General features: G+C 40.8%; 1 protein-coding gene across 2 annotated transcripts in view; it reads left to right on the forward strand.

Annotated features, from left to right (window-relative positions):
• The window catches only part of PREX2 (phosphatidylinositol-3,4,5-trisphosphate dependent Rac exchange factor 2), a 208,401-nt gene that overhangs the window by 73,429 nt on the left and 107,823 nt on the right, over positions 1-27,149 (forward strand). For both annotated transcript variants that reach the window (XM_032610542.1, XM_032610541.1), the window contains exons 21-28: positions 1,862-2,046; positions 4,102-4,263; positions 14,319-14,538; positions 15,080-15,287; positions 22,172-22,351; positions 24,890-24,984; positions 25,771-25,853; positions 26,563-26,653. In XM_032610542.1, the coding sequence (XP_032466433.1) occupies positions 1,862-2,046; positions 4,102-4,263; positions 14,319-14,538; positions 15,080-15,287; positions 22,172-22,351; positions 24,890-24,984; positions 25,771-25,853; positions 26,563-26,653 (1,224 nt within the window). The remainder of the gene's footprint in view (positions 1-1,861; positions 2,047-4,101; positions 4,264-14,318; positions 14,539-15,079; positions 15,288-22,171; positions 22,352-24,889; positions 24,985-25,770; positions 25,854-26,562; positions 26,654-27,149) is intronic.

The raw sequence follows: 27,149 nt of genomic DNA on the forward strand, positions 1-27,149 counted from the left end.
GTTTTTTCCATTATAGGTTATTATAAGATATTGAATATAGTTCCCTGTGCTATACAGTAGGTCCTTGTTTTGAAAATACTTTCTTGATTCAAGTAACTTTTACTGTATTCTTACAGTAATGAAGGAGGCAAACTAATAATGTGAGTATGACGGGGAGAGAGATCTTTTGATAAGGACTCATGACACTTCTGTTTTCTCAGTGAAGCAAACCTGCAGGTCACTGTATTCAGTGGCGAAGGGTGAAGGGACTGAGGCAACTACGTTTACATGTAACAAATACCTTGAAATATCATTATGAACTTTTTCATGGAAGTCCTTGAATCCTCTCCTACATTTTCTTGATATCTTTCCACTTATACTATTGGTGGATGTCTCTGGACATTTTTATTGTACTATTAGTTTCTTCCGAACCAGCATAGCTGGAGAATTTGCTATGCACACTGAATCACATGGGGGTACTTAGGAAAAGCGGTTTTCCCTCCATTCCTGGAAGGGCACTTGGGAGGAGCTTCTCAGATCATGAACAACATCAGGAATATTTCAGTCTCACTGGAGCAGCAAAGCTGTAGTGCTAAATCAGCTCTTTTATTTATTCAAACCAGGACAAATCTCAGGACCTTATCTTGAGGCTTTTATTCCTCATTTATAGTTAGTTTTTGCTAATCATCATTGGTGCCATGGTGAAAGGTAGAATGGGTTAATGAGATGCTCTGGAAATTGATTTATAGCTATTCTTGGACTTAATTATTTTAAAGAAAACCATTTTTCTGCTTTTGCCTATTTTTTAAAATAAATTTATTTATTTTATTTATTTATTTTTGGCTGCGTTGGGTCTTCGTTGCTGTGTGCGGGCTTTCTCTAGTTGCGGAGAGCAGGGGCTACTCTTCGTTGCGGTACGTGGGCTTCTCATTGCAGTGGCTTCTCGTTGCAGAGCACAGGCTCTAGGTGCGTGGGCTTCAGTAATTGTGACGCGTGGGCTCAGCAGTTGTGGCTCACAGGCTCCAGAGCGCAGTCTCAGTAGTTGCGGCGCGTGGGCTTAGTTGCTCCGTGGCATGTGGGATCTTCCCAGACCAGGGCTCGAACCCATGTCCCCTGCGTTGGCAGGTCGATTCTTAACCACTGTGCCACCAGGGAAGCCCTGCTTTTGCCTATTTTATATTTACTGTTTCTGCTATTCTAGGGCTTAATTGTGTTAAGTAAGCTAATATTCTCTTTTCGCTTATTTAATATTTACTGTTAGATTCCTCAGCAGTTTCTTGCTTGAGACTTTAGGTGTTTTTTCCCCTAGTTGACTGAACGTTGGCCAAAAACCTATAGGAATACATTCCAGATGGAAATTTTATTACAGTGAACAATGACACATTTTTGCAATGAGTCAGCTTCAGAAGATGCTGTTTGGGAAAATTCAGGCACTCCCTGCTTAAAAAAATAATTATTCCATCTCCTTTCTGCTTCTTCAATATGGTTTTCTGTATTTTTTCAGCTTTGAGAAAATATTCATCCAATGTTTGACGCAGTTTTAGGAACCCTGACTTTAAGTTATGCATGCTTTTAATGAAAAAATTGTACGTTTAATGTTGATATAGGTATAAATAGGCATACATATGGTCCATAGATCAAAATGGGTGTGCAAAGATAAGACTAGTCATATTAGAGTGGTAAGATTTGGATCGGTCAATCATGTATTTTTTTAATGTTCTTATTTTTTAAAATGTTAACAAGAATAGACGCCTCATTTAGCACAGCAGATTTAGTCACCCTTTAAAGAACTCTTTAAAAATTATTCAAAGAGACTCAAATTATTTGAAGAGATTAACAAACCCTTCCCGAATTTGCTGAATTAAAATTATCTTTATTCCAGAGGTAATTGACAAGTTCAACACCATGGCCATCATCGACGGGAAGAAGGAGCACGTGAGTCTGACGGTGGATAATGTCCACCTAGAGTATGGTGTCGTGTACGAGTATGACAGCACCGCCGGGATCAAGTGCAATGTGGTGGAGAAGATGATCGAGCCCAAAGGTTTCTTCAGCCTCACTGCCAAGGTGCGAGCGATCCCTGCAAAGGAAGGGATTTTGTTCTCGGTTAAGCAGCTAAAACCCTCCCTCACCCCCACTTCCAAAAATGTAAATAGCTGTACATGTTTCAGCTGTCCACTCATTGAAGTTCTTTTTCTTTTTTCCCCCATTACTCAGTTTATGTACAGTCTTTTTTTTTTTTTTTAATTGATCTCTTGGAGCACAGTGTCATGTTAGATGGGACGCTTGCCCAGACGAGCATTAGTTGATTTGGCAAAGGTGTCTTTGCATTTAGTAAGTTTACTACGTCTGTTAACTCAGTATCATGAATACGTTTCAGATGGTTTTCATGACAGGTGGTGCTTTCCTAAATGTACATAATCCTGTGAAGAATATTTGAAGTCGTAAAACGCATTCAGATTCTGCAAGTCTCATGTTTATTTCATAAAATTGCTCGAAGCTTAGAGATCAGTTTATGAATAGATCTTCAGGTATTTATACAATTCTTAGTTGCAAAGGATCTTGTACTTAGTCCTTAGACTACAGCAAAACAGGAAGGGAGAAAGGGGGTCTTCATCCAAATGGATAAAACATATGCTAAATAAGAGGCATATGTGTGTTTGCTTTTCATGATCCTTCCACAAGGTAAATCGATCAGACTCCTGTTGGACCCTCCACAGGTTGGAGCTTTAGAGCTTTAGTGTTCCATCTGCTTTTGTATAGCTTTGCCACCTTTATTTCTTCATTTCAATTCTTGTTTTGAATGTGTGTAGTTGAGATAGATCTAGCATTAATAACATGCATTTTTTTATTTTAGCGGAAAAATAATATAAAAATCCAAATGCACTATTTCAAAAATAATTATTTTATGTTTTTGTTTTATATTCTGAAAGTTAACTTTTGAAAAAAATCCCATCATTCTGATGGCATTGTACCACTATATGTACCTACTGATAGAGAATCTGTATTTTCAAAATGCAACCCCTTCGCAGCTACATTATACTATTAAGAGGATCCATGGAAGAGTTTGGGATCAGGTTACTGTAATTATTTTATCTCATTTTCTAGCTATTTCAAATTGGCAAGATTACGTGGATTACTTTATATATGACAACTGTACAACTTAGTCTGCACAGATTTCTATTTTACACATACACATGAAGAAAAGAAAATCAAAGAAATTAAGAAATTTAACCAAGATCACACTGCTAATGATAAAGTGAGCTCTAATTTCTAGACTAGTGATTAAACAAAAAACTCACTCTCTGTATTCTGCAAGACAGGGAAGTGGAGGTGGTGAAGGAGGTCAAATAATCACAGCATCTGTAGGTTGTCTCACACAATATTATAAAACTGTCAGGTAAGGGTGTAATCAGTCCTTGTGATCTTTGAACAATCATGAATGCTACATATAAATAATAAACATAATTAATTCCCAGTTCATGAGAAATTCTCAGTGATTCATGGTGTGTACACACACACACACACACACACACACACACGCTGCCTTATAATTGATTAAAACAGCCAAAAGGATTTACTAGTTGAATACGTCATATGGATGCTTTTATCTAACACTTCTATCAGATGGAGTTCAGACACTGAAAGCAACATTGCTTTTTACTTTATCAAGAGAAAGTCTCATGTATTCATTCCTTCAGCAAACATTTGTTAAACACACTCTCTGTCCCAGGCTCTCAGTAGCAAGCAAGGATATGGTTTTCCTTAGTTTTTGTTGTTCTACTACCAAACTGAGAGAAAAAAATGTTCTGAGTAACTCTGACTAAAATATGAGAGTGTACACATCAGAGTGTACTGATTTATCCAGCAGGGAGTCTTTGAAGTCCCCTCACCTCCCTCAGACAGCCTTTTATAGGCAGCAGAAGGGAAAACAGGAGATGCCAGACACAGAAGTCCATCACTTCACTGCCAGGGTTTATTGAACATACAAATCCCGGGCAGCTGAAAGAAGCACACTGGGGAAAGTCACCCTGTGCTGTGGAATCGTGAACATTTTGTTTGAATGATTTTGAAGGTTTTATTTTCTTGTTCTATTTTGTGTGTGTGTGTGTGTGTCTACAGATTCTTGAAGCCCTGGCTAAAAGCGATGATCATTTTGTACAGAACTGCACCAGCCTTAACTCTTTGAACGAGGTGATTCCTTCTGACCTTCAGAGTAAATTCAGTGCTGTTTGCAATGAAAAAATTGAGCGCATATGTCAGAGAATATCCAGTTATAAAAAGGTAAAAGCTCTATGTATGTATTTTACAAGTAATTATTATTTAAATTATTATTAATGTCAAATTTAATTCAGTTCTTGATATTTTTCATTACTTATTTATGTACTGCTTTATTGAAATAATGATAACATTTATGTAACATTTTAGAGTTTTTTGAATGCCTTTACATCCTTTGCCTCATTTGGTCTTTGCAAACTTGTAAGCTAAGCCATTATTCCACATTTTCCAAAAATAATAACTGAGGCCTAAAGAATTAAATTACTTACTGGAAAGAATAGAGTTGGGGTTTAAATCCAGGCCACCTAATTCTGAAATCAGATTTTTATTATTACACTATAGTTCTTCTTTCCCTGTTCTCTTGACAGAGGGAACAGAGCCCTCAGTCAGAAAGTACATGGAGCATCGGCTGTTTTAAATGGATTCATTGCCTCATTCATTTGACGTATTAATTGAGCACCTTTTGTGTGTGAAGCAGTGTTCTTGGTACCAGGAATACGGCAGCCAAGGAGAGAAGGTCTTTCCTCTCACGGTGCTTCCACTTGAGTGGGGGAGACAACAACGAAGTAAATAAATCTCTACAAAGGGGGAAATCAAAAATTGGAGAGAGTTATGAGGAAAGCTACGGTGGGAAGTGCCAGGGTGGGAACTCTAGGCTGGGTGGCTATAGAGAAAGCCTCTCTGGGAAACTCGTGTCTGAATGACAAGTAGAACTCTTCCTTTAAATGGGAGGAAGAAGCGTCCAGGTAGACAGAGCAGCTGGTACAGAGGCCCCAAAGCAAAAAGAAGGTCAGGGTGTCAGGGGAAGAGTGACCAGTCAGTCATAAGGGCGGAGGCTTTGGCAGGGACAGGTATGAGGTGCCGTGGAAGCTCTTTGTACCTTTCGGGACTTTGGAAGGTGTTTGGATTTTCTTCTTACATCGATGAGAAGCAGTTGGAAAATTTTAGATAGAAGGATGACTTCATCTAATTTAGGTTTTTGAAAGATCATGCCGGTTCCTCTGTAGGAATGGATTGCAAGGGGCAAGAAGTGAGGCATAGAGAGGGGTGGGAAGCGATTGCAATAGTCCAGGTGAGTGGCGGTCATGGCTTGGACTCTGGGGAAGACAGAGGAGACAGAGAACATTTGGTGAACTCGAGGATATATTTTAGAGGTAGAATAAATAAAAATTGATCTCTAAAACATATAGTAGGTTTTCTTTTTTTTTTTTTTTTTTTTTCTGTTTGTGTCAGTGGGAGGCTAGCTAATTATTTCCCTCAAAGTGAGGCTGGTTGCTTACATTTTGGTAGTCATACTAGGAAATATTATTTATCCCAGTGTTTATGAATATGAGTTAGCTGTCTGTGTTTGGTATGGCAAATAAAAGATAAGTCAATATGTGTCCAGATATGTCCATACAAAAATAGGGAAATGTGTGAACGAATACCCAAGGGATTTCAGTTCGGTTGCCTCAGGTAGGGGAAGGGGAAGCAGGCTATGTTTTTCTTTAAGCCTTTCCTACACTGTTAGGCTTGTTAAGTTGAATATGTATTGATGTCATAATTTTTTATAAGTCCATTTACATGAAGAAAAAATGATATTCAAGATCACTGCATAACTGTCACATCTGTTCACCTTCTTTCCATGATTGCTATTGACCTCTTTAAGTTTGGGAAAGATTCCATGAATATGTCTCGTTGAAGCTGAAGAACGGATTTTCTTTTTGCTTCTCCTGTCTCTGAGAGGTGACAATGCTTTGAAGTTAAATTTAAAAGCTCTAAAAATATGCAAATTAGTAGTCCCCTTTTGAACACATTTTGAAAAGAGAGTCGTTCTACTTCAGAGATGGATCTGTATAAAGTATGGTAGGGTTCAGGCAGATTCTGGTTGTCAAGCTTGTCACTTTGGCGTATGTCATTTCTCTACCTTTTTTGGATTTTGTTCCTATTTTCTTCTCTCCATTCATTCAAACAGCAAAAGCAGTAGAAGTAGCTTAAAGAAATACACATAAGAAAAGGTAAAATATAGAAATGAAAATAAAACATTAAGATGAGGGTATATTACATAGGGTATTGATTCAGCTGCTTTAAGAAGGACCAAGACAACAGAGGCTTAAACCAGATAGAAAGTTTATTTCTCACTCATGTGAAAGTACAATCTGATAGGAGTCCAGTGAGGTGGGGCTTGATGATCTTCTAGGGATCCTTCTATATTTTTGTTTTCTCCCCTAGGATTTTGCCCTCTTCCGCAAAGCCAAACTTGGTGCACCACCACCATGTCTAAATGAATGCCCCTTAGAAGGGGAAACAGGAAGTGGAGAGTAAAGCACTTCCTTTTGAGGGCAGGACCCAGAAGTTGTACACATCACTACTGTTCACATCCTGTTGTTTAGCGAAGGGGAGGCTGGGAAATGTAGTCTCAAACTAGGCATCCATGTGCCAAACTAAAACTCAAGGAATTTTATTACTAAGAGAAAGAAGGAGAGGATGAATATTGGAGGAAAATGAGTAGGTAAATTTAGAGGTCAAGCTATATTAGAACAGATGGTATAGACCATCAAGGAAAAAGGGGCTATAGGTAAGTAGGTCCTAAGACTCTATTTACTTGCTAAAGTGGAATACTATATTTGGAGAGCCTATTCTTTTTTTTTTTTTTTTCTTTTTTTGCGGTATGTGGGGCTCTCACTGTTGTGGCCTCTCCCGTTGTGGAGTACAGGCTCCGGACGCGCAGGCTCAGCGGCCATGGCTCACGGGCCCAGCCGCTCCGCAGCATGTGGGATCTTCCTGGACCGGGGCACAAACCCATGTCCCCTGCATCGGCAGGCGGACTCTCAACCACTGCGCCACCAGGGAAGCCCCGGAATATTATATTTGGCCTTCAGCTTCCTGATGGCCGAAATGAAAAAGGAAACACAGTCTGTTACTTATTTATCAGCATCCCTGTGATACATACATGTTTCTTAAGAGAAGTAAAGGTTTTCTTGGTCTAAGTTCTAAAGGAAATCTCTCACCCTGGATTTCAAAGAGGCAACACCAGGAGTGTCAGGGCCGTGTCCATAAACATAGCCCTGCAAAAGAAGCGGCAATTTGTTTTATGTGGAAGATATTTTTAAGACACTCTTTAATGAAAGAGCATTGGTCAGAAACTCAAGTTCACAAAAGCAAGTTTGTTGCAGGATGGGACAGAAAGACTGGGGAAATACTTACTAAATGTGTATCTTTTACATAGGCAATAGGGGCTTACGTCAGTTATTTGAAGAAGTCTGCCCTCCCCCACATACAATCTACTTGGGAAGAAAGGTCAAAATACATGAAGTGATAATACTACTACTTAGCCAACTAGGAGGTGTTACCATGAATGGTTGAACATGCTGGCACCCAGCACCTTGCTCTATATGCTGGTCCTCTGTGCCGTTATAGAGCACACAACAGTTTATAGCAGCCTATATCAGGCATTGCATGCTGGCTATATTTTACAGTTTGCCTGTGTTGTATAATCTTACCAACACAGTGATATGAGACATATTATCCGTTTCATCGATGAAGTGACTGAAGCTCAGAGGGATCAAGTAACTTTCCCAAAGGCACACAGCTGGGAGCGGCAGTGGAATTTGAACCTTGCTCCCTTTTATTCTAAAACTGGTTGTTGTTTGTTTACCTGTAGTTGATACTTTGCTACACAGCTGATGTGCTGAACAGTATGGTTCTGACTGCAAGGGCAATAGCATTTCAGTAATGGAGAAATCATCTCGGACTGAGCAGTCAGCAGATGCTAGCTGCCATCAACTGGAAAGATCTGTCAGAGTGAAAAGGAAGAGAGATGGCTCTCAAGTAAAGGGAGAGATCATAAATGAAGGCAAAGACTTAGAAATGAGACTGATCTGATTGATGAAGAGTTGACCTACTGCCTGGGCCAGAAAGGAGGATTTTAGTTGGATGCAGTTAAAAAGGAAACCTGACAAAATGTGATTTTTTCCAGTGATTTTTCTTTTTTTAATTTTTATTTATTTTTGGCTGCGTTGGGTCTTCGTTGCTGCGCGCGGGCTTTCTCTAGTCGCGGTGAGTGGGAGCTATTCTTTGTTGAGGTGCGTGGGCTTCTCATTGCAGTGGCTTCTCTTGTTGTGGAGCACACGCTCTAGGCTCGTGGGCTTCCGTAGTTGTGGCCTGCGGGCTCAGTAGTTGTGGCTCGCGGGCTCTAGAGTGCAAGCTCGGTAGTTGTGGCGCACGGGCTCAGTTCCTCCGCGGAATGTGGGATCTTCCCGGACCAGGACTCAAACCCCTGTTCCCTGCACCGACAGGCGGATTCTTAACCACTGTGTCACTAGGGAAGCCCCTCCAGTGATGTTTTGAAGTGACATAATCATCAGATTTGTTTGTAAGATGTCCAAGTTGAGGGGACTTGGACTCATGTAGAAGCATTCGGGACAGAGAGAAAAAGATCAATTCAAGCTGTGTGTAGGAGGAAAATATATACCATCTATGATTAATTGGTTATGGTGATAAAGAAGTTGTTATTTCTTGGTTTCTAACAACAGCCTGATTTGCAATAAACTGAGAGATGTATGTTTTGGGGGATTATAAGCAGAGTATTTCCCCAAATGTCGGGGATTCTCAACAACATTATCCCGGGGAGTGAGAAGCATCTTCCATTTCCTCAGGAGTAACTGGGCACCTGGGAAGCTTTTAAAGAAGAGGTGGACAGGCTACTGGGCAGTGATTTGAGATGATAAAAAGAATGTCACTGAAGTTTGGAAAGCTCTCGTATGCACATTGTTGCTGTTTGAGCCTCCAAGTAGCCATGTGTACTGAGTAGTCTTATTATCCTGCTTCTTTCTCAGGAAGTAAGAATTTGCTTCAAGTCACATACGTGGCAGGTAACCAACTAGGTATCAGTCCTATGGAGTGCCGTCTCACTTATTTTTATCTTTATTTTTAATTTAGAAATAAAGAGAAACTTGTATTTAACCAGGACATGAGTGCTTTAAAAGCAGTCCTTTCATCATCCCTTCTTGACCATAAACCTGTTTAGAATCACTGGCTATCTTTCTCATGACATAGAGAAACAAGGTTAGCAAGAAAACATTTCAAGGACCTTTTCTGTTTGAACAAAATGTCGATACCTACGGTAACAGCCTGTCAGGTAAGGTCAGTTTCATCCACGTAACAGATGTATGTCAGCAGAAACGATAGCATTTGTGAATATATATTTTTAATTTCCACATATTTACTTTTAAACTATTATTAGCAACCTATTTGTCTCCCAGATGAAAGCTTCAAACAGCCCTCTTTGTATAAAATAAAATGTATCCATAGAAACTAAAATCTCAAAGAGGCTGGCTTTCCCTTATTATTTAGACTCTAAAAGTTTTACATGTTAAAAATAGAAACCAGTTGATATTTCTACAGTTTCCATAGCCAGGCTGCTGCAATCACATTTAAGTCTTTGGCCAGCGCTATAGGCCACAGATGTTCAGACCTTACTGGGGACCTGAATGACCCCTAAGCTGGTATTTAATCTCTGTGGGGCAGGAAGTGTGGGCAGTCGTTCCAGACATAAAAGTGTGCACTGTTTGGAGGAATGTGCTCACTGTCTGTTGTCCCGAGAACTTTTAAAAATTCTAGATTCATTCTCCTGTTTCCAAATAATTCCATAATTGGCCTTATTTTTGGCATTGGGGATACTCCTTCCATATAAATATTTAATGAGCTTTTAACAGATAGTTCCTTTTTACACAAAAATACTATCTGTAGGAATCTAAGTTTTATGTTGACTATTCTGAGTATCTTTAGTTATTAATGCCACATAATCCCCAAACGGATGTATGGATTGGGAAAACTGTGGGTAAAATCTCTCCCCATGTCCTCTTCCCCTGATACAAAATTTCTATAGGTCCATGCCAGTGGGGTTTTACACTTCATTGAAATGGGAGACGGTCTGCAGAATAATAGCTTACCTTTGTATTTTTTTTTGACTTGTAGTCAAATGACTGTAATTGGATCTAAATTTGTTGTCATGCTCAGTAATTCATGAATTAACTACCAATGCATTAAAAACCTGAAATTCCTTTTCCAAGAATGACTTCTTCCTGTCAATACACAAATATGCCTTAATATCTGTATTAAAGATAAATATTTCCCTTGCCCGCTACACTCCTCTCTACCTCCTCTTCCACATCTTTGATCTCTGTCCTAAAAAGAGCTACCTACACCTGCTGTCCACACCTGCTATCCATACCTGCTGTCCACACCCGCTATCCACACCTGCTGTCCATACCCGCTGTCCACACCTGCTGTCCACACCTGCTGTCCATACCTGCTGTCCATACCCGCTGTTCATACCCACTGTCCACACCTGCTGTCTCACTCACCTTTCGTTCTCAGCACGCTGAAGGTGGGCTCTGGTTCCCTCCATGTAACTGAACTGGCCCTTTCTAAGGTCACTGGTGACCTATATTTTGCCAAATCTTATTCACTGTTGTCATTGTAGTCCTTGTTTTAGTAGCATCTGATGCAGTTGAGCTTGTACCTTTGACTTTGCCTTACTATGTTTATTGTTTGCCTCTCCCCTCATTAGAACGTAACCACCCAGAAGACAGGAATCTTCGTTCATTCACTGTTTTCCAATGTGCCTAGAACCGTGCCTGGTTTAGAGCGCACTGGATAGGTCATTGTTGGATGAATGAATGAAGCTGGTAATAAGCTTGGTCCACAATAGGTCTAAAGCATTTTCCATCCCAACTCATTCCCATCCCCCATCCCATACCCTGTACGTTTCTTTATCGCAAAATTGCAGTTTTTATTTATGGAAAAGAACTTTTGTCTTTCCTTGTGAGCTTCTCCAAAGCAGATGAGTGAGCTCAGTGTTTCTTTTGATGTTGCTAAAGAAGATGACAGGTCCACATTTCCAGGGCCCTTTACTACAGTATGGCATAATCAGAGCATTTTCACGTGCCCACCACGGTCAGTACAAGAACTCCGCCTTCCTCATTTCAGGTCTGTGTTTCAGAAAGGGCTCACCATTAAATAGCAGGGCATGCCATCCGCCAGCACACTTTTGATCTTCAAAATATATCCACATTTCCAGGACCCGTGATTATGGGCCCCCCTCGCCCCCTCCCCCTTTCCTAGGGATACCCCAGGATGGAAGACAGCACTGCTTTCATAAGGCTCTTCCTTCTCCAACAAAGGCTTGTATCAAAGAAGTTTCCACCTACTTTTTTTTTTTTTTTTTTGCGGTACGCGGGCCTCTCACTGCTGTGGCCTCTCCCGTTGCGGAGCACAGGCTCCGGACGCGCAGGCTCAGCGGCCATGGCTCACGGGCCCAGCCGCTCCGCGGCATGTGGGATCTTCCCGGACCAGGGCACGAACCTGTGTCCCCTGCATCGGCAGGCGGACTCTCAACCACTGTGCCACCAGGGAAGCCCTCCACTTACTCTTTGAAAGAAACTAGGCACATTCAGACATGTGGCTACGCACGGTTCTGAGTGCATGGGGAGAGGGCATAGAAGACATTTGTATTGAGATAGATGTCGGAAAGCTGCAGGAAATGGGTCCCGCTGAAAATGGAATCTTCCCCCTCCTCTGCCTGATCACTGTGGTGATACTTCATTACCCTGTTCACTTCCTTCTCAGCACTTACCAAAACTTCTAATTATCTGGCTATCGTATTTATTATATAATTGTTACATATGTGTATATACACATATACAGTTGTATATATGTTTATACATATATGTTACATATAATTGTAATAGTATAATTGTTATATATGAGGGTGATATATTGTTTTCACCTGTGTCCCCTACTAGACCGTGAATTCTATGAGGGCAAGGGCTGTGTCTCCAGCATAGCACAGGATCCAGAATAGATGCTTCCTTTCATATTTTTGAATAAATTAATAATTGGTTAAAATGAAGAAAGCAACTGAAGGGTAACTGCCTATTACCATGGATGCTGTGACATAATAAAATCGATCTCTGTGTCTTTGTGCTGTGGGAGCCTTATCTGAGATTTTTATCCTGCAACTACAGTGGAAAAGAACTTCTGAATGAAAGTTTTCATCTGGCCTTAAATTCTAGGTCTTTCCGAGATAAGTCTCCAGGTCACAGTTTCGTTATTAATAAAGAGAAAGTGATAATTCAGGAGTTCTCTAAATGCCTTCCTGTCTTTCAGTGTTTAGGCTATTTTCACTATGTATCATTATCAAATGTGTTAGTAATTTTGTTAATAGATTCCTGCATTTCAGTCCAGTTCTATTTGAGTCCTACTATGCGCCAGCCCTTTGCTGAGATACATAGCTTCTGACATGTGATTTGAAAAGAAAGTTTAATATACTTGTAAGATAGTTCATATTCTAATGGTGAGCTAGTAAGATGTGATTTTTTATATCATATCTTTATTCTTGAATTTAACCTAGAAAAGTTAGACAGTAACCGGTAGTAGTCTTAATTTTTATTCTCTTCAATGTCCAGATTACTACTCTACTAGTGGAATAAATAGATAGAATCTGGTTATAGTTTCCAAGGAAGAAGCGAGCATAGATATTATTTAATCCACATTCCATATTTTACTAGAAATGACAAAGAGATAGGGACTTGCCCAGCATCACATCAGTTTTGTGGACGACATAACTAAAACACAGGGAGCTGGTGGCTCTCAGTCCTTTGTTTTTGAAACTACAGTCCACTTCAATTCTATGAGATGCTTGTGTGTGATGCACAAGACAGATGTAAGCATGACTTTCATGGAGTTTACCATCTGCTAAGGGAGAGAGAAGTAAGAAGATTATTCATGGGACTTCCCTAGTGGTGCAGTGGCTAAGAATCTGCCTGCCGATGCAGGGGACACAGGTTCAAGCCCTTGTCTGGGAAGATCCCACATGCCGCAGAGCAACTAAGCCCGAGCACCACAACTACTGAGCCTGCGCCCTAGAGCCCGCGAGCCACAACTACTGAAGCCTGTGCACCTGGAGCCCATGCTCCGCAACAAGAGAAGCCCTGGCAATGAGAAGCCCGTGCACTGCAACGAAGACCCAACGCAGCCAAAAATAAATAAATAAAAAGAAAATGATTCATAATTGTAAGGAGGATTACAGGGTGCTGTAACCTAGCACCTAAACAGGAAAATTGAACCTAGACTAGGGCTCAGGGAAGGCCTCTTGATGATTTCATAGAACTTGAAAATGCATAGGAGTAAGTTTGGAAATGATGGAAGAACATTTCAGGCACACTGAACAGCCTGTACAAAGACCTTGAACGAGTAGATGGTATGTGAGAGGGACGGGGTAAAAGCCAGGAGGAGCACAGGGAACAAGAGGAAGAGAGCTTGAGATAAATAAACCGGGTATGGAGCGGACTTTGGGAGGCTGTATAGACCATGGCAAGTGTAGACCATGGATTTGGATGGCAAGGTTTTAAGTAGGGGAGTGGCTCTGCAGGCAAGTTGTGTAACTTCCTTGAGCATCACTATTCCCAATGGCATAGAAGCAGCATCCACGCCGGTCTTCAGGCTGACCCTGACCCAAAGCTCAACGGTGATTAGCAGGAAGCACGGGTGGGAAGTAAAGTCTGTTCTGCCTGTTGTCCTGCCATTCGGGGTCCCCACCACCAAGCTTTGCTGTCTAACCTGTTCCCAGACTCAGGTCTGGGTCAGCTTTCTGACGATGTTTGGAATAATCCATCTTCTTCCATCCTTGACCTGACAGCTACCCTGTTCTACCACCTTGCACCTTCTCCTATCTTGGTGTCCTAGAACGCTGATTCAGTTTCTCTCTCTGACTCTCAGCTGCTGGGAGCCTGTGGATTTGAGTCCTAGTAAGTGGTGTTGATCGCTTGAATTCATCTCTTTTAGCGCTTAACTTGCAATCAGTGTTTCAAAAGAATCCTTTGCATTTGCTGCCTATATTGCTTTGCTTTTCTAAGAACGTGTGAATTTTAAAATAATGACTTAATTTCTGACAGCTTGTAATTTATTTCACCCGTTGCAGTTGACACGTTTTAATTTTCTTTTGATTTTGCTATGGATGACAGGAGTGAAATGTTTGAATTATCACTGCATTCAACTGCTTTTTCTTTCATCTACAGTTTTCTCGTGTACTAAAGAATAGAGCCTGGCCCACCTTTAAACAGGCCAAATCTAAGATCTCCCCACTGCACAGCAGTGATTTCTGCCCCACCAACTGCCATGTCAATGTGATGGAAGTTTCTTATCCCAAAACATCAGCGTACCTGGGGAGTGCATTTGGTGTTCAGTTGGATAGCAGGAAGCATAATTCTCATGATAAAGAAAGTAAATCGGAACAAGGTATGTTAGCTTTTTCAACTTTATCAAATTATGACACGTAACTTAGGCAATCATACCTATTCCTGCATCCCTGAAATTAGCATGTCAGCAAGTCTGAAATTTTATAAAGAAAGGATTCCTCACGCTAATCATTTGGATAATTATGCATAAGTGTTTGTAGAATGAAAATGGAGTTACACGTTTTCATTAGTTTTCCTCTAAGAAGAATTGTTTTTGTCTTCCTTACATGCCTGATAGGCACAGCTCATCTTGCTGTGAAATCACTCGTCTGAGATGGCCCTATAACTATGAGAAAAACAGTAGAGGAGCAGCTGCAAGGGATGCAGAGTACCATCCCGTGCCATCCCAGTGGGACATGGAATCGAACTGTGTTCCTAGTTTTTAATCACAACTCCCCATAAGCTCTAATTCCTGAATTAAATGCAACATTAGATTGGCATTTTATCTTTTGTAAGCTTGGACGTCTAAAATGAATGGCGCTGGATTGCTACTGTAAGTTAAAGGTAATAACGGTTGCTATGGAATGGTTTCAACTCCTCAGGAAAACTAAGCCCTATGGTGTACATTCAACATACGATTACAACTATGGCGGCCCCTTCAGGTCTGTCTCTGGGGCAGCAAGATGGGCACGGTCTCCGGTATTTGTTGAAAGAAGACGACTTAGAAACCCAAGATATCTATCAGAAACTGCTGGGCAAACTTCAGACTGCACTGAAGGAGGTGGAGATGTGTGTTTGTCAAACAGATGAGTAAGCATTTTATTTACTGTACTTTTAAATGTACGTAATACAGTAGCTGTAGGAAATGGTGCTCCTGAATACCCATTATTCTTTTTACCGTTTGAAAATGTAGGAATTTTTGCTGAGCGTATATATCCTCTTAATGCCAACACCTTAAAAATGAGAAAACATGGCAGTTCTGTTGATCTGTATCTTAAGGAAGCGTTTAATACCAGGGAAGAGAACAACAAGGTTCTTTCATATAGAAAACGCTAAGTTTCAGTGTGCCAGTGTTAAATTGAACAATACGATTGAAAGAGTACGAACTGCGTGGAGGGATTTCCTTGTGTACCTTTTACAGACCAGAACACAGCATTTGGTGGATAGGCACTCAATAGATGTTTATGAAAAATGTAAAGTATACCGAGTCCTTAACATGCTTGTTAAATGAGTAGAAGCCAAAGTACGTAACCCTAGGACCAATGACCAACACCCTTTCTTCTCTTCTGATTGAATTAATGGTTTACTAAGGAAGTACCCAAATCACTGTGCCAGTAATTTGGAACCTTTTCATCAAGAACGGAGAAGAGGAGGGAGTTGAATAAAATTTTTCCAGAGGTCAACTCTGATTCTTATTCAAGAATTTGAAGGTTGGAGAATTGCCTGAACCCTGTAGGATGGTTTGCTACATCCTGGAGTGTGACTGTGCTTCACATCTAGTCAAGGCAGAATGGGATTTGGGGTAGCTCAGTTTCTCGTGTATAGAAGAGGTGAATAATCATAACAAGTTATCTATTCGTGGGGAAAAATATAAAAATTAATACGAAAAGCAATCAGCCTAGGGCTTGACATACTTGCTTATCATTCAGGGGATTGAAATCGTTGAACATATCGTAGTGGGAAAAATCTGAAAATGGTATAAGGACCATTTTCCTCTTTTTAATGTACTCCCTTTATGAAGTTGCAGATTTGGATGGCTATCAAATGTGTATTGTTTCGTTCACACACACATCATCCCTACTTCCACGGATAATTCAGATTTCACATAAAATGTTTAGAACTGATTCTAAGGCTTTGTTGTAATTAGACATTACACTAATGAAATTTTAATTGACATGATCTCTATACATCTTTGAAATTTAGAGATCAAAATTACCGCATTAGTGCACCATATTTCTAAGATTATCTTTAAGTAGTTACTGTTTACTGTGCTACTGTTTTCTGACATTTTTATGAGTTGATTTAGAATTGAAATTCTGTTTTCCTTTGTCTAATACACTAGATTTTTAAAATTACTTACGACACTTGGTGTATTATACTGGGACCACCCCATTCCTAGACAATTTAATCAGTTTGAGGTTACTGAGAGAACAGGTGGTTATTTTTAAACAAACATATGATATTTGAAATCGTTTTAGAATGACCTTGTGACAGAGAAGTTAATATTTTCGGACATTATATTTTGCTTTATTTAATAAATTGATTTTATCATATATGTTATATTGTATTTTAGAAACCAGTCTCTTTTTTCCCCCTGAAATATTCAGGAGGTTCAAGAGGAAGACTGTTTATTAATAAGGCAATGGATAGTAGCATTGAATCATGGATCCTAGATCTCAAAGGGATTCTAGGAGAGCATCTGGACCAATCCCATGATTCCAGTTAAACCAAGAGTTATTATTCCTCCTTTTCAGATGAGTCCTTTGTCAATGGCAGGATTATTGATGTGCCTGAGTGAACACTGCCTTGGAGACTGGCTCTCTAATGCACTGACTACCCAGCACTTCCTGGCACTTGTCCAGAGTTTGTCTGTCTTTGTGAATTTATTGACTTCTTATTTTTTAAGTTCAGCTAATGTAGATATATTTTCAAGGAAATGGTTAGAGCCAAGGGGCTCCCTTTACTTGGTTTAAAATGCTTTATATTTAAAGCACTAATTTCAGAAAGAGGGCTAAGCTATTTTTATTAACCAAAACTAGTTAAAATGATTACCTATTTTTACTTGTGATTTCGCCACTCTGTTATTCTAAAAGTCTTTGCCAACTGTGCTTGTTTATTAGGAAAGTGACATGAAATGAGCCAGTGATTTGAGACACTTCCTTGGTCTTCTCTGTGTGCACCATATAATTTAATTCTAAATATAAATATGTTCCACCGTAATTCAGTGTGTAACATAATCACTTTAAAACAGTACCGTTGTCCAAGTGCCTGGATGCCCCATTGCCCCGTTCAGAAATGCTGCAGTGCAGTGGGGCTTGACAAATTATTTAAAAAGCTAGTTACTAAATGGTTTTCTCACCATGTAGAAATTATTCTTGGTCTAACATAGGTGCCTCTGCAGAGTGGAGAAGCAGATCTCAGCTGCTGTGCCGAGTTTTAAGAGAATTGCCTCACAATATCTCCCTGCTAGCCTTTCTAGGAGTCATTCATTCCAGTGAAAGGTCCTGGTGCTGAGCCTAATCGTAGAGTCTGGTTTTCCAGTCACTTGGGAACACATCCTTTGACACACAGGCATTCCCCTAAATCCTCCTACCTTGTTCAGATCCAAAAATAGAACTAGAGACAGATGTGCTGTGTAGTAACAGGAAGTAAGGTGATGTTATGAATTTCATCAAGATTTTGTGATTCCTGTTTCATTTCAGGAAGCTAGATACTTTAGCCCTTTAATGGGCGATTTTCTGGTTAATGACGCTCGGGTATTAGATATAAATAAAGGGAAAAAATAATTCGTGGAGAGTCCAGAACCTTTGACAGGGTTTTAAAATTCAGGGTTTGTGTATTCTCACAGAGAGGAAATGAATAAAGAGTATTGGGGGCTAGTAAGGCAGGAAATTTGAGAATAGACTTCATTTTGCAGGTGCCACACGTCCCAGGATTGAGTGACAACCAAAACACATTGTAGGACAGTTAGTGAGCTGGGGGTTACAGATAGGAACGGTAGGGCTGGTGGTGGAATTATCTTTGAGGTTTTCCCAAGCATTTTTCTGGTAAATGTAAAAAACTGGGCACAGTTTCATAAAAACTAGCATGTATTATGGGGGCTCATGCGCCGGGCATAGTTACATGATTACGTGCACTGATGGCTTTCGTTCTCACAGACCAGCTGTGAGTTGGTTTATGAAACCCTGGGCTGTCTCACAGACGCCTCAAACTTAAATTTGTTTCTGAAACTGAAATCTACTTTGACCTCATACTCAAATCTGCTTTGCCCCCTCCCCCATCAAGGTTGTCCCCCTTCTCAGTATTCTCCATCTCTTCAGTTTATGAAGCCAGAATCTAGGTATCAGCTGTGATTCTTCTCTTTCCTTTCCCTTCACCTCCAGTACCTTATCAGGTCCTGCCAGTTATACCTCAGAATGTGTCCACCCCATCACCTTAGACTGGGTCACCATAGTCTCCTCCCTAGTACCCGCTGTAGAATTTTCCAGCTGTGCCTCTCCATCTAATACATTCTACATTTGGCAGGTGCCAGAGGGATCTGTACAGGTAAATTGTGCTAGTCCCCTGCTTAAAGCCAGTTAATGGCATTGCAATGCAACTAGAATCATGGGAGATGCGTTACTGTGGCCTGCACATTTGTACGCAATTTGCCCCCGTCCCTCTCTCCAAACCCATTTCTCTGAGCTCCTCTTGCATCAGCCTCTTTCTGATCCCGGAACGTGACACACCTCTGCCTGGTCAGCCCTGCTCCCGAGGCCGGCGTGGCTGGCCTTCTAGGCACTCAAGTGTCAGGCTGGTGGCCGGTCTGTGGAGAGACGGTGCCAGCTTCCCCGGGACACAGTCCGTACCCTGAGTCCCAGTCACTCGTGTCTTCCTCCTCTGGACTTCCTGCTTCCTCTACAACTGGTTTTTACCCCTTTCACTGTCACGTTCACCAAAACTCTAAAGCCTCCCAGACTTGAGACAACAAAGTTCCTTTCTTGCTCGCTTTCCATGCCCAGTGGGTCCCGGGGTCTCTGCTCCACGTCGGCCTCACTCAGGTCTAGGCTGGCCAAGCCCCATTAGCTGGAACGCCTCTGACGGTCACAGCAGGCAGGGAATGAGGCAGAGAGAGCACACTTGCATGAAGATGTCCACCCGGGAGGGACCCGTGTCACCTCCACTCGCGCTGCATTGGCGAAAGCAAGGCACGTGGTCATTCCTACCCTCTCAGGGGAAGGGGAGCCACCCAGTCATGAGTCCCGGAGAACTGGCATGTGGTGGGCGGCACTCATGCCCACCCCTGCCCTCCAGAGCGGGTGAGCGATATGCAGGGAGGGGTGTTCTGCTTAGTCTGCCCAGTGTTACGAGTGTGTCTCACTCAGCCCATCTCTAAGGTGAGAATAACAACAATAATACGATAATAATAACGAGGATGCCCGCTTCGGAAGGTGGTCGGAATGAAGGAATACCTGTTAGGTACTTAGCAAAGTGACCGGCAAAAGAGCTCAACAAACGTTAGCTGTGCTGAAGAGGGTGATGGTGATATTGAAATCTCAATCAAATAGAAAACGCACAGGTAGATGCAATCCACCATATACAGAAATCTTTATTCATCAAGGGCATTTGGCGGAGATTGACCAGAAATGGTACTCAGCTCAGGATTTTAATTCAGAATCAACAGACCTACACACTGTCAGAGGGAGCTTAACACCATATACGAGCAAAGGTAAAGGAAAATATTTCTGCGAGCACAAATATTAAGCTTTATGCTCTATTATTACTTTTTTATTTATTTATTTTTTTGCGGTACGCGGGCCTCTCACTGTTGTGGCCTCTCCCGTTGCGGAGCACAGGCTCCAGACGCGCAGGCTCAGCGGCCATGGCTCACGGCCCCAGCCGCTCCGCGGCATGTGGGATCTTCCCGGACCGGGGCACGAACCCGTGTCCCCGGCATCGGCAGGCGGACTCTCAACCATTGCGCCACCAGGGAAGCCTTATTATTACTTTTAAGAATCGAGAGATTTTATGCAAAAACGTGGTGTCAAAAACATTGTTTTTCTATCATTTGTTTGTTAGCCTAACACTTGTTCCCACAGGGTCAGTGCAAGCATGACTGCAGCTGTTTAACATGAAAAGCAAATACGTGAACACAATTCGTAGAGCTCTGAAAAAAATGTTTATGCTGAGCCCCCATGACTTCTCATTTAAAAGGTCCATAGAGCACAGAGGACTCCTTGCAGAATGGGAACTCCTGCATCTCTTTCCTCTTTGGTAGTCAGAGTTCATCTGTCTGTGCAGCGTGCAGCTTGGGTAATTGGAGTTAATCTAATGCTTTAATCTTTTGGGTGGAGGGAGTGAAGAAATACACAGTCTGTCTCAGGAGACGTAAACATATCTTTCCAAATAGAAAAAGTGTGTTTAAAATAATTCATAGCTTTGCAGGGCCCTGAGCAATCTAGCAGAGCTCCCTGATTTTCCCAGGTGTCTAAAACCTATAAACTACCCAAATATTATTTAGATATCGTCTCACAGTGAGCCCTTACCTGATGCCACTATTTGAAGTTGCAGCCCTGGCTTCATTCCCTTTTTAGAAAGTTTTCTCCTTCCCGTTTGTCACCATGGGATACACTATACAGCTTATCTGGTCACCGTTTGTTTCCTCCCAGTAGAATTTAAGCGCCAGGAGGGCACGGACTTCTGTTTGTTTTGTAAACTGCTGCATGCACAGCACCAAGGGCAATGCATGGTTCCATAAATGTGTTCAATTAATTCATTAGTGAAATGACTTAACAAACATTTACTCTGCACAGCTTTGGGTTTGACATTATGGGATATAAATAAGAGGTAGAAGATCTTTTCATGGTCTTGAAATAAAATAAACATGACATTGCTATGGAAAAATGAGTGTCAAGATATGCGCATATGTGCTGTTGACTAGAACAGCATGTCATCGGTATTTGGTAAATAAAAGAGAAGATGATTGTGGGCTGGAGAAACTATGCCTGGGCCCTTTGTTCAGTTATGGTTTAATTTGTTTTGCAAATTCTATATCACATTGTTTGATAGTAAAGACTGATTCCATTTTTGTGTCATTTTGAGCTAGTTCTATAAGAAACAATTTACAGCCAAACATGCAAGTCTAGCCTGGTGGAATCAGTGCTGCCTAGGGTCTGCATCAAGTTTTTTGCCAATTCAGAGTCTGAAAGTGTGTTTTAGCCTTGAGCCCAGTGGAAGAGCTTTGCGTTTGGGTAGATTCACGATGTTTCACGATGACTGGATTGTGGATGGTATTGGGGTAGCCCCTACTACCGCTTGTCCTCACCTGTGTGTGACTCTGTTTAGCGTCTTAGGGTCAGGACGGGCAGGACTCCTGTTTACATGAGTGTGAGAACAGTTTGTCCACATGGTATTCTCCCTGACAAATAGAGAAAGCCTGGGGGAAACCCAGGGCAGGCGGAGAGGGGCAGTGGGATTTTAACATCTGAAGGTAAGCCAGTGCAGAGGTTTAAGCCCATTTAGTGTTTATTTTAATATTTGGATAGCACTTTAAAGTTTCTCAGGTATTTTCACGTGGTGGTGACAATGGCTGGGAGCGAGGTGATGCCCGTTGAGTACCAGCAATATGTTCTATGCATTTCATTCTCACAGCAGCCCTGTGGGTAGCTATTCTTATTATCCACATTTCATAGATGTCAGAGAGAACCATCCTGGTTTTGCCAGGAGAGCATAGCTAGTCCGTAGCAGAACCTGGATTTGAACACAGCTTTCTCATCAAAATTGTGAGCTGTTTCCATTACTTATTCTGAGAGGAAAAAGTGAACTGTGCATGACAGGCGTTTTATGCAACAGGGTATTAATTTCAGGTGACACCTAGAAGAAGCTCTAGAAATATCTGTAAGCCTATCATATTCAATGAGCAAGGTAGGTATCTGTAGCCGCCAGTGTGAAAATGTGCACTTATTCTTTTTTTTTTTTTGTATATCCCTCTGCAGCCTTCTGTCTTCAATAACATATTCTCCTAAATTAGAACGTAAGGCATCAGAGTCCATAGTCCCGACAGACAGTGACAACGAGAAAGGAGAGAGAAACAGCAAACGCGTCTGTTTTAACGTGGCAGGCGATGAGCAGGAAGATTCAGGTCATGACACCATCAGCAACAGAGACTCTTACAGGTAATTCATTCATTCCTGAAACTCATCTCATCGACCAAGTCAAATGTGATTCTGTATTTTCCACAAAGGTCTTGCAAAAAAAATTTTTTTTTTTTTTTTTTGCGGTACGCGGGCGTCTCACTACTGTGGCCTCTCCCATTGCGGAGCACAGGCTCCGGACGCGCAGGCTCAGCGGCCATGGCTCACGGGCCCAGCCACTCCGTGACATGTGGGATCTTCCCAGACTTGGGCACGAACCCGTGTCCCCTGCATCGGCAGGCGAACTCTCAACCACTGCGCCACCAGGGAAGCCCTTGAAAAAATTTTTGACTGTTGTTTTTTATTCCCACAAAATAACTGCTGGCTGTTACCAACCTCAGACAAAGCATAGTGAGACATCACTGTCTTTCAAATTCTTCCCTTTTATAATCTGAGTAATTTGGAAAAAACATTTTTTCTCCAACCGAGTGGACCTAATTTAGGAGATTTGTTATTCTCTTACGGATTGTGTAACACGTATGGCAAATAAACAAGTTGTGCCTATATTAACAGGTTTTTTTTTTTAAATATCTGTTTCTGATTATTGGACTATTGGGTAGTGAATAGGAGTTCTTTCTGTTTTGTTTTTCCTCCTTCCTATGTTCTGTGATTCAAGCTAATTGAACTAGTTTCACGTGCTCACCTCTGTGACCAGCTTTGTGCGTTTCTTCTTCCCTCACATGCCTTCTGTACAATTTTGATAGGACTGCTGTAACAGAGAACCAAGAACCAGGTGGCTTGAACAACAGAAATTTATTTATTATCCTACAGTTCTAGGGCTGGAAGTCTGAAATCCAGGTGTCAGCAGGGTTGGGTTCTTTCTGAGGGCTGTGAAGGAAGGCTCAGTCTCTTGGTTGCAGATGGCTGTCTTCTCCCTCTGTCTCTTCCCATCCTTCTCCTTCCAAGCCTGCCTCAGTGTCCATGTTTCCTCTTCTTATAAGGACACCAGTCATACTGGATTAGGGCCCCCACTAGTGACCTCATTTTAACTTGATTACCTCTGTCAAGACCCTCTCTCCAAATGAGATCACAGTTTGGAATACTGAGTGTTGGACCTCACCGTATGAATTTAGGGGCGGGGGCGGGGGAGGGAGAGATACAATTCAACCCATAACACCTTCCCTCCAAACTCTGTCGAGTCATCTTCTTACCAGACTCTCAAATGATGGCTCTTCCAATGAACTTCCTTAATTGAAAGTGCTTTTTCTCCTTTGAATCCTTGTGTCACCTGGAACCTCGTTGAGACCTGTGGCAACCTGCCACGTATGCTGAGTGCGCAGCTTCAGAACCTCCCGTTTTATCTACATTAACTGAAGACAAAACCTCTCTTACTCTTATTTATTATACAGTGTTTTACAATGAAAAGATATTTAGTAATTATCTTTAAATCAAAGTTGTTTCATCAGAGATGTTTAGCACAAACTAGTAGCTAACATTAAAAGCATTCTTACCAGCCACGGGGAAGCAGGATGATTTCACGGAATTCCTCCCACAACCCTCTGTGGCAGGTTCGGATATTAACTGCATTTTGCATCTGAGGAAGTTGAGGCCCGCAGGAGTTACATAATTTACCTAGGAAATCAGGTGGCCTGGCTCTCAGTTTATTAACCACTTGACTATTCCAATTTCTATGTGAAAAGGATTTTGATGAATACGTGAGTTAATTATTCCTAGAAATTTAATGATATATAAAACAAATTAACCACTTTTACCATTTCACTTACTTTTAGCTTCTAAGGAGACCAGTATGCTCTTTAATAAGAACCTGTGGTTTCTCTCCAGTGGGAAATTACAGATCTAAAAATACTTTCTTCCCTCAAATTCTAGTTATCAGATAATTAACATTACTCTCAGGTTCTCTCTAGGGTAAAATAGAAATTTTAAATGTACATTTAAAGTTAAATAAGTCCCTTTTACTTATTCTGAGAGAAAAAAATGTTTGTCTCCTGCACTACTTCTGAAATCTGTCATGTGTCCGTATTCACACACAGACATTTCTAACTTTCTTTCCCTTGATGTTCATCATTATCCAGCACCTAGCAGGTGTGGTGTCCTGTGCTGGGCTCCGGGATGGAGACAAGATGCCATCTTCCCGGGGTGGGGGAGGGGTGGGAGCTCAGAGTGCAATTAATAAGTTATCCTTTAAGTTACTAGAAAGGGTTGAAAGGCAGAGCTCTTGAAACAGGATTTTGTCACTCTTAGCAAATCAACTACAGGCATATACCATCAAATGGATTATAACGAATTTTAAGTTTGGTTTGACTCCTGTAAATAGCTATGCGTTTTAAAATTCAATTATAATTAGATTATATGACAAGAAAAGTTGAAATATGATCGAATTGAAAATACTTTCGTTTAAAGTAAGATAAAATGTGAGTTGAACAAATTTATCTTTCTCATAAATTTCTGTAAAGCATATTAACACATATAACCGTGACATAATAAGTTTATCCAGTAAGAAGTGGCAGGGAAACTTTGCCAGATGCACTGCTAAAGTGACACGTACCTCATTCTTCGCAGCGACTGCAACAGCAATAGGAATTCCGTCACCTCCTTCACCAGCATCTGCAGTAGCCAGTGCAGCTCGTATTTTCACAGCGATGAAATGGACTCAGGTGCGTTTGGTGAAGTCACGCGGACGCTTTGATGATGCCGAGCCTAAGGGATTAATTTGCCTGATCCACTTTTACCTTTCATTAGCCGTTCTCGGTGGCCACACACATTGCCTTTCAGTTTTACATGCTTGAGAAAGTCAGCTTCCCAATCCCATTATAAACAGAGTGAATTTTTAAAGAGATGGAAGAAACAAACTCATTTTTATGTTAATAAATGATGTTTCATGATATTTCTGTGTTACTACATGGTACCTGTATGATAGGTACACAAGAAACCAGTTTTCTAGGATACTAGGCATTACTGATTGTGTGAGGAGGTGGGATGGGCTTTGAAGCAGGATTTGAAGGCAGCAGATGCACCTGAGCTAGCCTTACGGGCAGTGGGGAAGGGAGTGATGAGAAAAACACTGCTTGAAGTAAATACCTTATAAATGTTTTATTTTGTGTGTGCTAAGAAAAAGACTTTCCATCGAGTTAGGAAAAATCTTAATTTTGAGATGCACAGTTTATTCCAACTATTTGACCATTAGGAAAATGCACCATTTGAAAGAGTCATTAACGTGGGTACCACAGGATTCTTTCTGTGAGACCCTCTGCTTTCATCTCAGTTTTGAAGGAGCAATAATCTGACATCCTAATAGTTACTAAAGCTTTTGGAATTCTTTTTCTGAACATGAGAACTAATGTATGGAATAAGAGCTGATGTTTAATTATTTTTTACTTTATTGACATTAAAATGCTTTGGAATGTTAAACATAAGATGAATGATTTATTTTTAATATCTAGGTGATGAGCTTCCCCTGAATGTTCGCATTTCTCGTGATAAACAGGACAAGATCCACAGTTGCCTTGAGCATCTTTTCAGCCAGGTACAGTTGGGACAGTTGTGGGTATTTTTTCCACAGACTAAACTGTCAGAAATTCGTTTTTAGACATAGTGAAAGGAGTTTGGAGTTAGAACGGAATCTGTTCCTACATCCCCTGTACCTTAATTTCTGTAGTTTACAATGGAAAAGAGATTCCTTCAGCCAGCTAACCCAAAGGATTGTTATGAATGTCAAGTATTTCACAGTCCTTAGAAAATTATAAAGTGTCCTACAAACAGGAGTTATTCTGTTCATTATTTGTTTCTTTGTGGGTTTTCAGATTCCTCCATGACATTTCTTGTTCACCTTCATTCCTAATCTCAAGAAGCACAGGGTTGTCTTGTGCTCATGTTGTATTTTGCATTTTTTAAAAATTTATATCCACAACCAAAATTCATAGTGTAGAAGCTTTTACCACTTTGAAAAGGATTATGATAACTTTTAGATGTTTTTAAAAAATAATTCTAGAACTCTTACTTCTTTTATAAAGAAAATTTATATTTTGTATGAATATTTAGTAGGATAGTAAGAGATGTCATTGTAAATGTTATCAGGTGAATTTATCCTAATATTTTATTTAAAGATAGATTTTGCAAGCAGCGTGGGATTTCAAAAATAATTGTTGCTTTGAGGAAAAAAGTATTTTACAAGGTGGACTCTTGGAAATACTGAGAAGTTATGTAACTCCCAGAAATCTCTGCTGTTATGATAGGTGGATTCCATTACCAATCTCCTGAAAGGCCAAGCTGTTGTGAGGGCCTTTGAGCAAACCAAGTACCTGACACCAGGTCGAGGGTTACAAGGTAAGGTTTACAAAGTAACTGTTAGAGGCAACTGGGAAACAAAAGTGGGAGACAGTATAGTGAAGCAAAAGCATGGCATGAGAACAAAAGTTCTGGGTGCTCATTTCATAATTCATTTAATACTACTTCTATTTGGATAATTGTTGAATATATATATATATATATATATATATATATATATATATATATAAATCAAGGCCTTTTAGAGTTCTTTGAAAGTTTAAAACGTTTAGTGCCTGTAGGGGCCAAACCGAATGAGTTAACTGAAGAAATATAAGCGTTGAGTTGCTTTTGCTGAAACTAGACTTAATGCCTACTTGGTGGTAGGTAGCCCAGTGATGGGGGGAGGGGTTTGGGGAATGGCGGTTGGCAAACAGAACAAGATCTAGAGCTGCCACTTTCTGACATCTAGTTTAGGATGTTGAAATAGAGTTTTTATCTAAATTCGCTCCTCTGTTTAAACATTTGTAAAAAGAGAATAATAAGATTTGACTTC

This window comes from Phocoena sinus, chromosome 17, assembly GCF_008692025.1.
Source record: "Phocoena sinus isolate mPhoSin1 chromosome 17, mPhoSin1.pri, whole genome shotgun sequence".
NCBI classification, from domain to species: Eukaryota; Metazoa; Chordata; class Mammalia; order Artiodactyla; family Phocoenidae; genus Phocoena; species Phocoena sinus.